We start from the raw sequence: 15,581 nt of genomic DNA on the forward strand, positions 1-15,581 counted from the left end.
ACAGCTCTAACATGGTGTAAAAACTCTCCAGAGCACATTTGGACAGCCAGAAGCACAGGGCAGGATTACTAAACCCAGAGGAATTCAGGTCATGGTGTTCTCTTCAGAAGGAGACACAGAGACTGTCTAAGTGCATCTTCCTAAACAGTCTTGTCCTGTCCAGCCTTTCCCCTGTGCTTTTGGAGACACACAGAGTGGTGCAGACTGTGCCCTGGGCTAGGGGGGAAGATGGGGGTTTGAAGGTGTCCAGCATCACCCAGCCTGAAGACACTGCATAGCTGAAATAGAGGCAATATTTCAAAACCACATAGAAAGTTACCAATTTCAGACACAACTCAGGAAACACATTGCAGAACCTAAAAAATACTGAAAGGGTGCCTATTGGGGCACACACAATTTTTGCACAGTCTCAGTTTGAGGTCAAAGATAAGCTCTTCCAAGTGGTGAAGTGCTCCCTCCATTCTGCTCAGGAGTTGTCATGTCCAACATGACTCAGGACTTCTTTTGTTAGCTCTTTATGACTCTGAAAATTCTCAGAGATTAATATTGAGGGCCAAGCCTGTTGTTTGAAATTTATCTAGCCAAGAGAAGAATTATTTCTTTTATATGAATATCCTTCTTTTGCTTTAAATTCAGTTTATTAGCCTTAATTTGACTGATGAAAAATCAAATAAGTCACATGGTTCAATTAAAAGCAGCCAGACATGTTGGGCTTTTTCCTGTGTATACGTAGCCCACAAACAAAGGGAATAATATAATAATGGCCAAAACATTTGTTTGTATTCAACAGAAGAAGAATTCATCAGACTAAAGCAATCTTGAACTAAGTCACTGAGCATGCAAACCAGCAGAAAGTTAAACTAGCTCCCCTAGGAACTAACTTCAAATGTATTAAGTTTTCAGGATTTAAAAATCAACAGAGCTCTTGAAATACTTCAAATACAACCAACAACTGTCTGCAAAGCAGCTAAATCAGTGTAAGGGTGGTTTGTCCTGCCCTGGGAAAGGCTAAAAGGAAGCACAAGCACCATTTGTGGTGTCCAGCCTGGCCTTGGGCACTGCCAGGGATCCAGGGCAGACACAGCTGCTCTGGGCACCCTGTGCCACTGCTTTACTACCCTGAGTAAAAAATTTCTTTCTAACCTGCTGTTAAAGCTGTTTTCTGCTCACTTATATAAATACAGAGCAAAGGATAATCTTTTGTTTTCCCCTTTATCAGGCAAACTGCCTCCAATCCCTGAAAATTAGCCCTGGGCTACACACACTCTCCTTTTTAATTACACCTGTAATTAAAAGCCTTCCTGCAGCACATGAGGCCTTGGGGACCACAGTGCACCAGCCCCTGCACAGCTGAACACTGACCCTCCATGCCCAGGATTTGGGAACAGGAAGCCACGATTCTGATTTCTTACAAGAGCCCAGAGATGATACAGCTCAGGAGAGGGACGGTGGCTTTGGTAAATGTGCCTCAGAGGTGATTCCTGACACCTGCAGATCACTGACTGTGGCTTATTTTAAAGTAACAATCAGAGAAGCAAATGTGGCAATGAGGCATTGAAGTGCCCTGTAGATGAAACAGCAGCAAGTGTGGATGAGGAACCTCTGCTGCACTGCTCTGCTCAGTCTCCTTCACTCACTTTGGAGCTTCAGGTGCCAGGACATTCTCCCAGGATGACAAGCTGACAAGAGGACCTGGCAAGCTGTAAGCTTGTCAGTCCAAGTTCAGAGAGTGTGCAACAGATTTGCAGAAACTCTTTGCTAAACAGAGTAGATGAAATATTATGGTAAATATTTTGTTTCCTTTTACTCAAGGAAATCCCCAATTCATCAGCAGGTCAGAGTCTGACACCACAAATTTCCACCTGAACTTTTGTCACCTGTGGCGTGAGAGTTCAGACCTTTAGGTCTGCCCAGCAATTCCTATAATGGATTCACTTTTCCACATGAAGAAATTTGCACTGGGAACCTACACAGCAGGAACAGACTGTGCTCCCAACAGGGAGAGGTCACCATCACACTGACCACACTGGGGTCCTGCTCACTGCTGTGCTCACAATAAATAAGGAGGTGAACAGTGAAATGAGGTTCCTGTGCCAGCACCCAGGGAAGTGCAGAACATTGGCTACAAAGAGCTACAGCACTTCATTTCACTCAGCAAGGGGGTGAGACTCCAAACCACCTCTGGCTGCAGTGACTTACAAAGAGATGAACAGGGAAAACGTGATTCTAATTCTGCTTTCACAAGGAGGAGCTGCTACTACCCACAAATGGCATCTTGGCACTCTGACAGAGCTCTAAGAAGGGTTAGCTTGATATACAGCAGTCAGTAAGAAAAGGCAAATTCAGTGCTGGGAATTATTAAAAAAGAAATAATAAAACATAATTATGCCAGAACATAAAGGAACTGAAGATGAAATTTTTTCATTTCATGTCACATTGCCAGAGGGAAACAGGAAACAGAAGTATGGAAAGCAGGATTTCACTTTATGGGTGTCTCTCCCCTGCATATCTGTAACTATGGCATTCTCTGCAGATCAGAGCCATAACTGGAAAAACACATTTCACTTGAATATGCATTCTGAAGTCGTAACTGAGGGAACAAATAGGATAATGAGATTATTTCCAAAACAAGTAGATAATCACCAGGTATGACACATCTCTGCATTTTAAGGGAAATGATTATTCTATTTGGATGGAATTCTGCCTCAGATCCATTCCAACAGACATCCAAACTGTGTACCTGAAACAACTGAGGCTGTCTAAGCAACTGGGAACAGCAGGTGCCTGCTCAATAAAGACTTAACACAGAAGTGATTAAGGAAAAAAACCAAACAAGCCTGTTTTCCTTCTGCTAGTGCACAGGTAAGACTGGTCCTGTCTGCCAAGTTCTGCTCCCAGCTCCTTCCACGAGGTGGGTTCAAGTACCAGCAGCCCATGGCCAGTAACTGAGACCCCAAACCAAAAATCTGGGAGCACATCCATTTACTGGTATGTGGTACCTGCTGGAGAAATCTTTTGTTTCACATTGACCACACAGGGAATTTGAGTCAGGGATAGATAATCCGTAGATTTCAAGCCCTGACCTGTTTCAAATGGGCTGCATGTTGCTGCTCAGCCACTCCTGCCCCAGGAGCAGGAGCTGTGGGGGTGAGTTTACAGCCCACCAGCTCTCCCAGGTGCCTGTGTGGAGGCATTTGGGGTGTTTGCTGGCAGTGCAATTCCCTCCGTGGTCACTGATGTTTGCACAGGGCAGCAGTGTGACCCTTCCCCCAGGGATCGCCTCAGCACAGCCTTCAGACCCTCCTATGCCATGCCTTGAACAGGAGCTCTCACCCCCAGGGCAGCATCTGCCAACCACCCCGAGATTAATGTATGAACTGCTCTCTGCACAAACCATCCACTTTGCTGATAGATGGCAAACGGTGCAAACCATGAGTAATGACAAATAAATTATCTGCTGCTCTCTAACAGAATCCAGAGCTGACCCAGGTCACCACAGAAACTGGAACAGTTTCTTAAGGAACGACTAATTGAAAAATAATACTAATGAGGCAATAAGTGCTATTACTAAATCCATTCTGTTGTCATCATTAGGAGAGTCAACATTCCTGTTCTGTGCTAATTAGGTCAGATAGCAGAAGCTCAGAAAGAAGAACATTAACCAAGTGTATCTGGAGCATTCCAGAGACAGACAGAGGCAGCCAGAGGGATTTCTGAGCACTCATTGCCTATGGAATTTTGGAATCCCCTTAATAAGTCATTCCAGTTAGATCAAGATAAGTTGGTTTAATCCTTTCCCTCACTCTCTCTAGAAAACACAAAGCACTTTGTCAAGCAGTTTTCAGCTGAGGCCAAATCAGCAAGTTTGTCCTGTTTTGCTCATGCAGCAACGCTGACTTTCCATCCTTCCTGATAAACAGGGCACAACTTCCCCTCACAGGTGACTTTGGTCCCCACCCAAAGCACTCATTTCAGTGCTACAAGGATGAAGTTTAGATTCTCCAGCCTTTTTCTCTTAACAGGCACTAGGGACATAAAAATATTTTGTTGGGCCAGAATCACACTGACTTGTGCTGAATTTACAAAGTGAATTCCTATGGCTTGTAACTACTGCAATGACACCTGCCAGAATAAATCCACAACTGGTTCACACCCACCACGATTAGCAATACCTGAAGTTTGTAAGCTAATAGCAAATCCTTGTTTATCCCAGATGAAATCCAGAATGGCTACAGTCAACTGAACCTAAAGGCCCATAGTGAGAGCTGAACTCTGTGCCTCTGGACACCTTGTACACAAAAAACCCAAACCAAACCAAAGCAAACCAAACTTGTTTTCTCTCTGCTGGAGCTGGGTTGATGACAGGAGTCAAATTCAAGTGGTTGTTTTTTATTCCATAGGTCTACAGAATAGTCCTTTCACTAGGGTTGTCACAGTGTACATGAGAAACATTTTTTCAGTCACTCAAAACATGCCCTTTGTAGTTCTTGGGGGTTTTGTTTGGTTTTCTTAATTTTTAGAAAGTAAATAATCATGTCAGGGACAAATTAAAAGGGATGAGTCTGGCTGTTAATATTTCTATCAAATGACAGGAATCAAAAAATTCTTCTTCAATGCATTAATCTGTAAACATTTCCCCAACAACTGCAGGAAGGAGATGCAGCTGAAGAAGAGTTGGGTACTTACTTGGTTAGACTCCCACTCCATCATTTTTACCAATGACTATCTTAACCATGTATCAACAGCTGACAACCATTAGTCAGCATGAGGAATTTAAATATTTCAACTTCTCAAATAAAGAAATGAAATTAATCTAAAAATATTTTAATGTAGCAAGCTTGGCTCTAGAACCAGTGCAACATAAAGAGGACACCCATTGTATAACCAACTTTACTGCTTAACAGAGTAAGCTACAGATGCAACAGATTCACCACAAGTTATTTGGTTAAATTAAATACTGAAGTTAGGATCATGCTGTTGGTAATTGTGGTTTTACAGTACCAATGTTCAAATTGGCTGAGTTAGTTTGACTGTAAGTAAAATGCAAGTTTACAGAGAAACAAAATAATTTAGTATGTCCTGTATTCTGTTCCATGCTCAGCCATAATGATAATGTCTTCAACAGATAAACAATATTTCAGCATTATGTCAATAATGCCAAATTTACAACACAATACAGTGTTTGACAAACAGATTCCTCAGGCATGGGGGCCAGTGGTGGCAATGCTACACAGGACTAGAAGTATCCAAGCCCCACCACACTGACAAGAATGCTTTACCTTTTGATGGAATTGTCACTCTAGGAGTTTGTGTCCCAAACATAATGCAATGGAAAAGGAATGTTAAACCCTTGCCTCAGACATGAAGCAAAAGCACTACATGTTATTTACAAAACTGAACCAGTAAAATCACTTTAAGACCAGAGAAAAACTGTGAACACTTGACAAAGATGACAGAGCTTGGTTACTGTACTGTGTGAACCAGGATGGTGATGAAGCTGTAAACAAACTTTAACCAAACTAGGTTAATGCATCTATTCTTAACTCAAGAATATTTCCATTTCAGCAGACAGTGATTTTTAAAGCTAAGGACACTATCAGAGGTTTTATTTTTGTTTAAAGCCAAAACTTTGAAAACCTGGAAGCTTGCAAATTATTTTTGCTCCTTATAAGCCTTCATTAATTTTTACACACACTTCACCAAAATTTTCAACCCCCCTGATTTTATCTAATCCTGCTCCAGCCTCAGTAGCTGGTAGCAAAGTTGAAGCAGACACTACCAACACCTGAAAATCCCTTCTCAGAGTGGCTTGGTTTACACCACTGGGGATGAATTCAGATTGCTGGAATTTCTCTACATTGAACACAAAACACTGAAGCATTAGGTCTTAATTTGAAAAGAAATACTTCCTCAAAATTAAACAGGCTTTGCAAATATAGAAAGAAAGAACATAGGGAAATCATATTTGAATCTGTCAACCCCAGCAGTGTCAAACTCATTCTTCCTCCCCCATCCTCCAACCAAACCACATTGCCAAAGTGGCTGATGAGACACTGATGGACTTAAATTGGACATAAAACTTGGATACAAAACAAAAAGAAACTTTGTCCCTGCCGCATCTATTTTTTTCTTTTTTTTTTCTTGCATTTTGTAATGAACCTATACAAGCATGAAAGGAGTTGTGTTGGTATTTTGTGTTGTTTTTTTAAAACAGGCATAAGAGTTGTGCCAGACAAAACTGAAGAAGCTTTTATTTCACTTCAGAAAGACTTTTTTCTGTATTACCAACCTATTTTTCTTCATAACTAAAGGTGATAAAAAAAATTCCATAGTAATGAAAAAAAACCTCAAACCCTGTAATCAAACTGCTTTTTCAAGTATGTTTCTCCCCTCACAAAAGAGGTGCATTAGCCATGGTGCTGATTAAAACCCACATGCCAATGAGCAGACTTAGCCCCTAGGCCAAATCCCCTGGAAATGGGCTCAGCTGGATCTCCAGGACACAGCACTGGAGGCTGATGGGCAATGCACAATTTCTATCACTCCTGAAATCCCTGATTGACTACATCCCCTGCCACAGCCCCATCACACCCCAGCAGGAGGAGTGGCACAGGAGCCACAGAGTGATGTTGGACAGGTACCATTGCTCAGCCCAGTGCAATTCTTGTGCTGATGGAGATGCACTTTGCAGAGCTACCAGACTGGAGAGTTTTGCCCACAGAATTTTTGCAGAGCACAACATAAACCACATCCTGCTATTTTGTTCAGTCTGGAATTCTCATCTCCATCTATTGCAATTATGGAATCACAGAATAGTCTGAGTTGGAAGGGACAAGGACCATCCAGTCCAGCTCCTGAGGCCAATGAAAAGTCATTGAGGGGGATTCTACAAGAGTTGGTCCCTGCATTAAACACTAATACATGTGAAAAATAAATGGGGACAAACTTTCAAGTCACTATTAGTGATGGTGATAGGTTCAACTTTTCTTCCTTTCTCCTTATTTTCACTTCCCATTAATGCAAGAGAAAAGTGCAACTTTGCAGCATGTTTGTTCACATCAAGTTTTTCCTCAAGAACACATTTTGCAGCAACAAAATATGGTCTGTAAAGTTGCAAAGTGCACAAGCTGAAGGCACAGAGTACAAACATATAAGAAAACAGATTTCAAAATACCAAGTAACAAAAAAGAGACAAAAGAAAAATCTGGAATTCAAAACTCCCTGACAGAAGATACATTTATATGGGACCGACTCTTCTTGGAAGGTGACAGGCTTTAAACTAACAAACAAATACTGCAAAATAATGAAACTTTATTCTTATTAAGTAGAAGCTCCAGAAAATAACTTGAAGTTTAAAATCTAATACACTGACTTGTTAACTAGTTTTAAGAATGTCTTTAATATTAAGAAAAGAGTGCAAAAAGGATTCTTCCATTCTAACGCTTTTGGAAGCTGCTGATTTCGGCTGCCCATTTCCACTTTGAAAGGATTGTTTTTCAAGGTGCATTCCTCACAAAGGTTGCAGAAGAGGTTGTTCATAGGCCAGACCAGGGAATCTTGCCTTTCAAAGTCATCCCAAGTGTAGCAGCAACTGACATTTTAATATATAAAGAAGAAGGTCCAAAACTCTTCTTTGAGGCATAGTTTGTGTCAGAGCTTGAGTTTCAGCAGTTGCCAAAGGAGGCTCCAGCTACCACCTGTGCTCCTCCAGTGTCTGTTCTGGCTAGGAATAAAAGCTGATCCAGTATATTCACTATCTGCATCCCCTGGAGCTTGCACAAGCTGATGAGCCATCTGAAATTACAGAAAAAGTTAAGAAATTCTCTTATGTTAAACTTCCCCATGATGTCCCTTGCCACCCTTCCCCCAAAACAGAGCTGTATCTGCAAAACATTCACACTGTGAGCAGAAGCTGATACACCATCCATGTTCATTCAGTCACTTCAGCCTATGATAAAAGTTCATCATAAAACTGTGTGACATTTTATGGCAGGGAATAAAGTGAACATACTCAGCTGAAAGCAAATGAGGAAACTTGGTGGTAAGAGGGCCATAAAATGAGCAGAAGTTAACAACAGTACCCAAACAGACACCATTCCCAAACAGCTCTGCATCCAAGCAGTTTGGATTATTTCTTAGCATGGTAAAGGCTGGACTGCAGGCAGCTGTTACATGTGGAGATGCAGTCTGACACCTGCCACCCTGAGAAGCCAGAGGTCCACCAGGACCTGAATGCCCAAGCTGGGAGGGGCTGGAGCCTGCAGGAGGGCTGGAGCTGTACTTACTGTAAGTTAACTCTTCTCCAGCTCTCTTGCGTGACTGGTCACCTCTGCAGGAGAAGGAGAAAGGTGTTTTCATGAAAACCTCAATCAAAGATGTCCCTGCTCCTCTGGACCTTCAAAGTCCCTACCAACCCCAATCATTCTGTGATCTTCAAAACAGTAGGGAAATAAATACCTCAGAGAAATATCTCTTTTAGAGATTTAGAAACAAAATGCAGACATAGTAACAACACTACCACTGCAGGAATCTCCATTTATCAAAGTATAAGTAAATTTCATGGATTAAATTAGTTCATCCTTTTGCTACAGACAGTAGGTTTGATCTCATAGGATAATTCTTTACAAAAAGAAGATGAGGAAAAAATGCTCATACACAGTTAGAGCTTAAAACAAGCATAAAATTGTTTTCCTCACTTTGAACTCCTCACCAAACTTTTTTGAACTATGTGAAAAACTCTGCATTTGTCAGTCTGAAAAGATGCTCAGAATCTTACAGACTCTGAGCTGACAACATTTGCTCTTTAAGCAGAAGATTTTAGCAATTAATGTTGTTGATAGCTGTTGTTCTTCAACTAGAAGCTGATGTGCCATTACTGCTGCTGAATACACCTCACTGACCTATGTTCCTCATGGTTATTGCTTTCAATCTTACTAATTCTGTAGGTGGCTGATAACAGTTCTGCTTACCAGTGCATTTCACCAGTTTCACACTGCTTAGAGAACTAAACATGACATTTCAAGTACTAACAGTCTATATCCACAAAACCAACTGGTTTGAAACATGTTTTTTCTTTAGTAACCTGAAAAGCAGAGAGTTGGTTCTGAAGTTCTTTGGCTGGTTCTGAAAGAAGGAGAGACTCTATGAAAGGCTGGGAAAGGTAGTAAGGGACACTGACCATTGCAAGGCAAAATGCATTTCAAAAAACAGTTGGTTTTGTGGATATAGAAATGTCATGTTTAGTTCTCTAAGTGTGTGAAACTGGTGAAATGCACTGGTAAGCAGAACTATTATCAGCCACCTACAGAATTAGTAAGATTGAAAGTTTGACAACACCAAACTGTTCCCTTTTTTTGCTTTGTTCTGTACATTACAATCTTTTGTCAGCACTATATGCCTACTCAGTTATAAAGTCTCACACTTCTATTTCTTGGGCCAAATTGCTTTTTTCAGCCAACAGTTTTATGGTTTTATTTTTATGCTTATCTCTCAAAAAATTATTATTCTCAACAGACAGCCATATAAGGAAAGAGTCTTCACCACATCATTTGCATTTGGGTCAATGGTAGAGCTCTGAAGCTCAATAATTTACCAAGTTTTCAAGAGAGAGATGACCTTTGAAGAAAACCACAGGGTATGAAATCCAGAAATACACCCAAACTAAACATACCCACATCTAGTGGGTGTTCAAACTACAGGGCCAGAGTCTCAGTATTGGACAGGTAACAGGAGAAATGAAGATGTTTTCTCTTTATGAAGAAATGAACCTCTTGGGAGTAGAGTAAAAGGCTTCCCCAGTCTGACCTTAGATTGTCAGAATACTGCAGAAATGGAGGAAACTGCTCTGCCTTTGCCTGGGCAGAAAAATAGAACAGCACAGAGCACCAGGCACTGTCCAGAGGGAAAAATTGACAGTATGAACATTTCCTGGTGTGTCTTTTACTGTTTGTTCCTCTCCCTCTTCCCCCTCCCCAATTCAATACTCAGATGGGAAAGGCCTATTTAAAATAAACACTTTGCCTGTATAAATAACTTTGGAAGTGGAGTAAGGAGACAACTGACATTTTCAGAAGCACCACGAATAAAAGAGAACTTACAGAAAATAAACAGTCAAAGTAAAGGTTGAACAGGATCATGAAGTAGAAACACAACTAAAACCCAGGGATGCATGAACTGCAAGCAACCTGATAAAAATCTTCAAGCCCTACAATTATCTACTCTTTAGGTACATCTGCAGTAATTATTACCTAGTAAATCCATTCTGAATAAGCTCTCTTTGAAGTTTCTGGTCTTGAGCAGCATATTCCTGAAGCTCAGATTCCACAGCAGGGGGTAGAATATTTGGGATGAATTTAGAAAATAAAGCTGGTGCCATCTGTACCCATTCTGTAAGAAGAGAGAAAGCAACAGCAAAATACATGAAAGAGATACTTTGTGAAAATGTTACTGTTTGACAAATCTAACTCTATTTTGAACTTGAACTAACTCTATTAGGAACTTGAATTGAAAAAAAAGGAAAAAGAAAAAAACCCCAAATCAACAGAAACCATGCCTTAAAGCAGAACAAATAATGAGACTGCTGAAATCAGATGTTTACATGCAGACAGAAGAATTACTATTTTTTTCAGTCTCATCATCAAACAAATTCAGTTCTTGTAGCATCTCACAGGACCTGCTGAGTCTCTGGACACTCTTAAGGAGAGGCAACTGATGATCAGCAAACTCACTTGGATAATTAGATAATAATTCTAACACTTTACTGCAGAAAATTTATTCCCAAAATGTACCCTTCTCTCCCCTGAGCCTTACTTCTAAAAAGTACAGTAGTATCATCACACAACCCTACTCCTCCATCTCCATTTCAAAGGAATTCATGCATTTCTCTCACTGATCTTCCAAAGCTTAGACAGGGATCATCTGGAACAGAAAACTGTGATATCACAAGGCCATCACTTACAATATGAAGTGTGGTCAAGGAACAACCACCCTCAATTGCTCTCAAAAGAGTAATACTTTCACACTTATGTGTACACCCTTCCTATCTTTGGTCCTGAACACTTTCTAAAAATTAAATTAGCATTGCCTTAAAATTGGTACAAGTATGTTAATTTTGCTGATGTTAAAATAATCTTTGCTTACAGAAAGTGCATTTTGTACATGTAGAGCCCACTATATTCCTGGTTTGTACACATGCCAAAAACTGCACTAAAGCTTTTTGTAAAGGATGCTCATTCTTATTTCTATTTCCATAAATGGGGACTGCAAAAATAGATTGAAGCTCAGGCACAATCCTTCCCTCAGGCACACCACAGTAAGAAACTGTCAGTACTGTAAAAGGAAGAGAAACAGGTACCATTTATTTATGGATATTTTGAACACTTCCTGTTTCTAAAAACTTCTCAACACAGGGTAAGGCTCTCCTCAGTTCTCCAAAACTTACAAGATTCTTGTAAAAATTGATTAAAATCTGCAACACCATTTTCCTTTCAATATAATTGTTGTTGCATAAGACATCACAATGCATTCACAAGTTAAATTAAGCTCTTCCATGAAATAACACCAACAAAACAGCAGCTTCATAAAACACAGTCAATCATTCACCTCCTGCCAAAGATCTGGTTTTTTGAAGTGTGACTCTCAATACAACTTTCACCATTTCATAATTTCTAAATTTCTGCCATGATTGTCTCATTAACATCCTTCCTTCTTTATTTCTACAGAGAAGGAATGGATCTTCCCTTTGTCTCAGAATAGAGGGCTGGGTTGTTTCTTTTAAAAAGTATTTGCTATTCATATGATACTTTGCCCAGGTGACAGACAAGAAGATCCAGGGTGGAACTGAGCATTGTGATGCACAAAACACACTTTGATTGTTAACTGTGCATTAGTTAGAGAGGAGACACATTTTGGCAAACAAATGACAATCACAAGATAAGATCAGTACAAACATTTCTCCTTTTTACCTGGTCGTAGTGTATACAGGCCTTTCACAATATTTGCCATGGTTGAAGGAGTTATTTGAAATGGTGTTGATTGAGCTTCCAAAAGTAAAGCTGAAACAAAATCAAGACAATCAGCAACTTTTCTAACCAAAAAATACAGGCTCTTATACATAATTAAAAAAAAAAATAAAAATACAGTAATTTTGCTTTTTTGGCACCTTATGTCCTCACAAAGAAAACAGCCACATATCTGATTTGAACTTATTGTCAAGAATAATAATACATCACCTTCAGATAGAAGCATCCTGCTCAAATTATGTATAGTGAAAATGTGTAATAACTTATTTTTCATTCATTGGAGGCAGCAGAGGTTGCAAAACCAAGCAGGTGATGGCTTTATGTATTAAGACACAGAACTGAAGCAAACTCATACCAAGTGTGTTAAACACCTGAAGATCCACAAATCCTTACTTTACAACATTTAGAATCTTGCACACAAAACTAAGGATGGATTGAAAGTCTATGCATGTGTAGTGCAAAAATTGTAACTGCTGAAGAAGAAAAGTTAATAACTGCACCTTCCTCTTGAGGAAAAACCTGCCAATAGAACCTTTACTGTTTATGTTGTGACAAGGTTTTCATCTTTATTTGTATTTATATGAGCTTTGTACATACAGCTGAACTACAGAAACACAAAATAAAGAAATTAAGAAGGTGCAAACCAACTGCTGCTACCTCTTGATTTTCATTTCTCTACCCAGCAGCTGAGCACCCTTCTGTGCCCACCACAGAAGGAGAAATGACTCTTACAATTCTACCAAAGGGACACATCTCTTGGGCTTACATTGGAGAGCTCTGCTTTTAAAGCTTCAGAGCATCTCCAATTCTGGCTTCAGCAGCTGCACCCCTAACATTTAAATAGACAGAAAAATCTTCAGCAGCATGTTTTTTTTCTCTTTCTGGAACTATTTAAGTGGCTCGTGTCAAAGGCAAATTAAAACAAAGTATTTCTTTGTAACCTTCAAGTAATCAAAGTTGCTATATTTAACTGTTACAGATGAATTTGTTTTACAAAGAGACATCCTAAAAGTGCTCGCTCATTTCAGCTGAAGCCTTGAGGGTGTGAGAGACTGTGATTTGCTCTGTAATAACATATTTACAGCCCCTTTCCTAAAGATTTGTCAAACAGCCTCTTGGCAGCACAGAAAGTTGGAAATCATAGAATTAAAATGGGCAGAGTACTTATAATGTGAGAGTAATGCACAATCCAAATAATGTGTCTGCATATACAAATATTTATATCTTTAATTAAGACTGTGGCAACTTCAGCCTAAGCATCACCAATAGATTTGCAATGTACCCAAGAAACTGTGAATTTGTTCTTCATATGTAGGAAATTACATATTAAATCACACAAAACAACAAAATCTTCATTACTTCACTGTAGCTTCAGAAATTGACATTTCTTATCTTGCTTTCTGCAAATGCACACATCACCTGCTACATTGCAAATATAAATCACTCACTCCTGATTTACAGTCAATAAATACAAGCATGACAGTATTATGTTCAACAAGATACAAAGTAATGGCATGTATTTCCTGATTGTCAATAAAGAACATTAAAGAATATTCTGTTCAATAAACCATACAACATGAACTAATCCAGTTTGTCCAAAAGCTGGACATCAAGCCTTGAAAAATTAATAGCAGTGCTGTAGGATTTTTGTTTTCAGAATGATTTCCATAAGAGCAAACGAGACACCTCTCTGGATAGAACCAAAAGATCTCAATGTAAATTTAAAGACAAAGTTGTAAACTAAGATGTAAAGATGTAAAACTTCTCTGCACATAAATTCATTTGCAGTGAATCAGACATTCATTCATTTCACTTCAATGGAACAGACATTCATTCAATCCTGTATTACTTCTTGAGAGGCTCACTCAAGGAATAGAAACAGCTCTGCCAGACATGCTGGAATTACCTCTGTTGTTATTTTACAAATCTTACAAAAGACTAGCAAATACTAAGGCTTTGATTTGCTTTATTAATATAACTAGTGAGAGTCTACAACACAGAAGTTGCAGAGACTCCTTCTACCCACTCCAGAGCTGCACCTGCAGCATTTACAAAGACAGAGGAGGGAGAGGCAAAATAAAACTGAAGCTGAACTGAATGAGGGTGGCAATGCCACCATGATACCATCTGACCACCTCCACAGTGCTCCTGAATTAACACCACATCCTACAGACTATGTAACTAAGATGTGAACAACTTAATTAACCTCTAAAGAGTCTTGAAAATTACTCCTGCCACAATCAGAGAAGAATGGGCTCCCAGGATGAAAAATATTAAATCAGAAAGATACAAAAATGCTTTGAAATCTTCTTGAACACAACACCCAAAATGGGCTCAAGGAATTTTGAGGAACAGTGAAAGAACAGTATTGCAGTAAGTGAGGTGTGAACCTGCAACACTCCAGATACTCTGCAGTGACCAAGTCACCCCAACACTGCAGAGTAGCACTGGAGAAACATGTCCCTTGAATATTTAAGCTACTTCCTACAGTAATTCCTGGAGTAGCAGATGATAACAAGTTCAAATTCATTTGTTCTTAACTCAAGACTGACTTGCAAAACTTAGGATTTTGCTGTTCTAAAAGGCTTTTTCTATCCTCCAACATTCCTTTGAAAATGGATTTATTTTACTTAGGGAAGATGTAACTTTCCTGACACAACAGTGATATTTTTGCATGCTAGCACAAGGGCCTTTTTCCTCCCTCTGTAGTAATTTAATAGAACTACAAAGTAGGCTATTTTAACAAATCATACCTAAGTATGTTCAAAGTTATAACTACTCAACAATGCACCTTAAAAAAATTAGAAACCATATTTCCACTAAAAACAGCCCCAACAGTTTCCACACCAAGGCATTCATCAGCTGCTGCTCTCCAGCCTTCAACAGCAGCAGAACCCATTTAACATTAACAGGTGCTGCAGATCTTTGTCCTGCTGTACAAACTCTGCTTTTTAGGACTTCATTCCACTGTGTATGAAATGTCTGTATTACTGTGCAGGGGAACAACCTCAATACTTCCAGGAAATTGATTCCTTACATAAGTGCACAGCATTTCTGCCCCTTGGGAGGATCTGCAGATCCCATGGAGTCAAATCTGTGGTAGGATAAATTGCCTTTCCCTCAGCCAAATTATTCAGGCTCCATCTGACCACACAACCCTGTCCACTTCACTGTGATAAAATCCCACTCATCTTGAAGATGGTTCCTTTATCCCAGTCCACTGGATTGAACCCAGATATTGCCACAGCAAAGATGCAGCTGAAAGTTTTTGCTGTTGCCATTTTGAGTTATGGTTCTCTGTGAGGTTGGTCAGGTTTTTGTTTTTGTTTTATTGTTATTTGGTGTACCTGCTGCCAATTTTATTTTTAAATAGTCTGATGAAGCTTGATCATACACTACCTTTCCATTCCTTTAACCTAGGTACAATTCCTATGTTAATTACTGATCCAGACCTTCAAAAGCCTTTTGAATGAAAACTGATTCTCTCTTTGGCTTAACCCTCACATTTGCAGTTACATCAATCCTGGGGTTTTATCTTCCTTTAAAAAGAGCTAAAAATAA

The 15,581-nt window shown here is 39.6% G+C and overlaps 1 protein-coding gene across 2 annotated transcripts in view; it reads right to left on the reverse strand.

Moving 5' to 3' along the window:
* Positions 1–7,291: 7,291 nt before the first annotated feature.
* Positions 7,292–15,581, reverse strand: part of CACUL1 (CDK2 associated cullin domain 1) — a 39,535-nt gene continuing 31,245 nt past the window's right edge. For both annotated transcript variants that reach the window (XM_079312122.1, XM_079312121.1), the window contains 4 exons: positions 11,964–12,053; positions 10,248–10,386; positions 8,286–8,329; positions 7,292–7,794 (listed from right to left, as the gene is read on the reverse strand). In XM_079312122.1, the coding sequence (XP_079168248.1) occupies positions 7,754–7,794; positions 8,286–8,329; positions 10,248–10,386; positions 11,964–12,053 (314 nt within the window). In that variant the 3' untranslated portion in view covers positions 7,292–7,753. The remainder of the gene's footprint in view (positions 7,795–8,285; positions 8,330–10,247; positions 10,387–11,963; positions 12,054–15,581) is intronic.

This window comes from Erithacus rubecula, assembly GCF_903797595.1.
Source record: "Erithacus rubecula genome assembly, chromosome: 9".
Classification (NCBI taxonomy): domain Eukaryota; kingdom Metazoa; phylum Chordata; class Aves; order Passeriformes; family Muscicapidae; genus Erithacus; species Erithacus rubecula.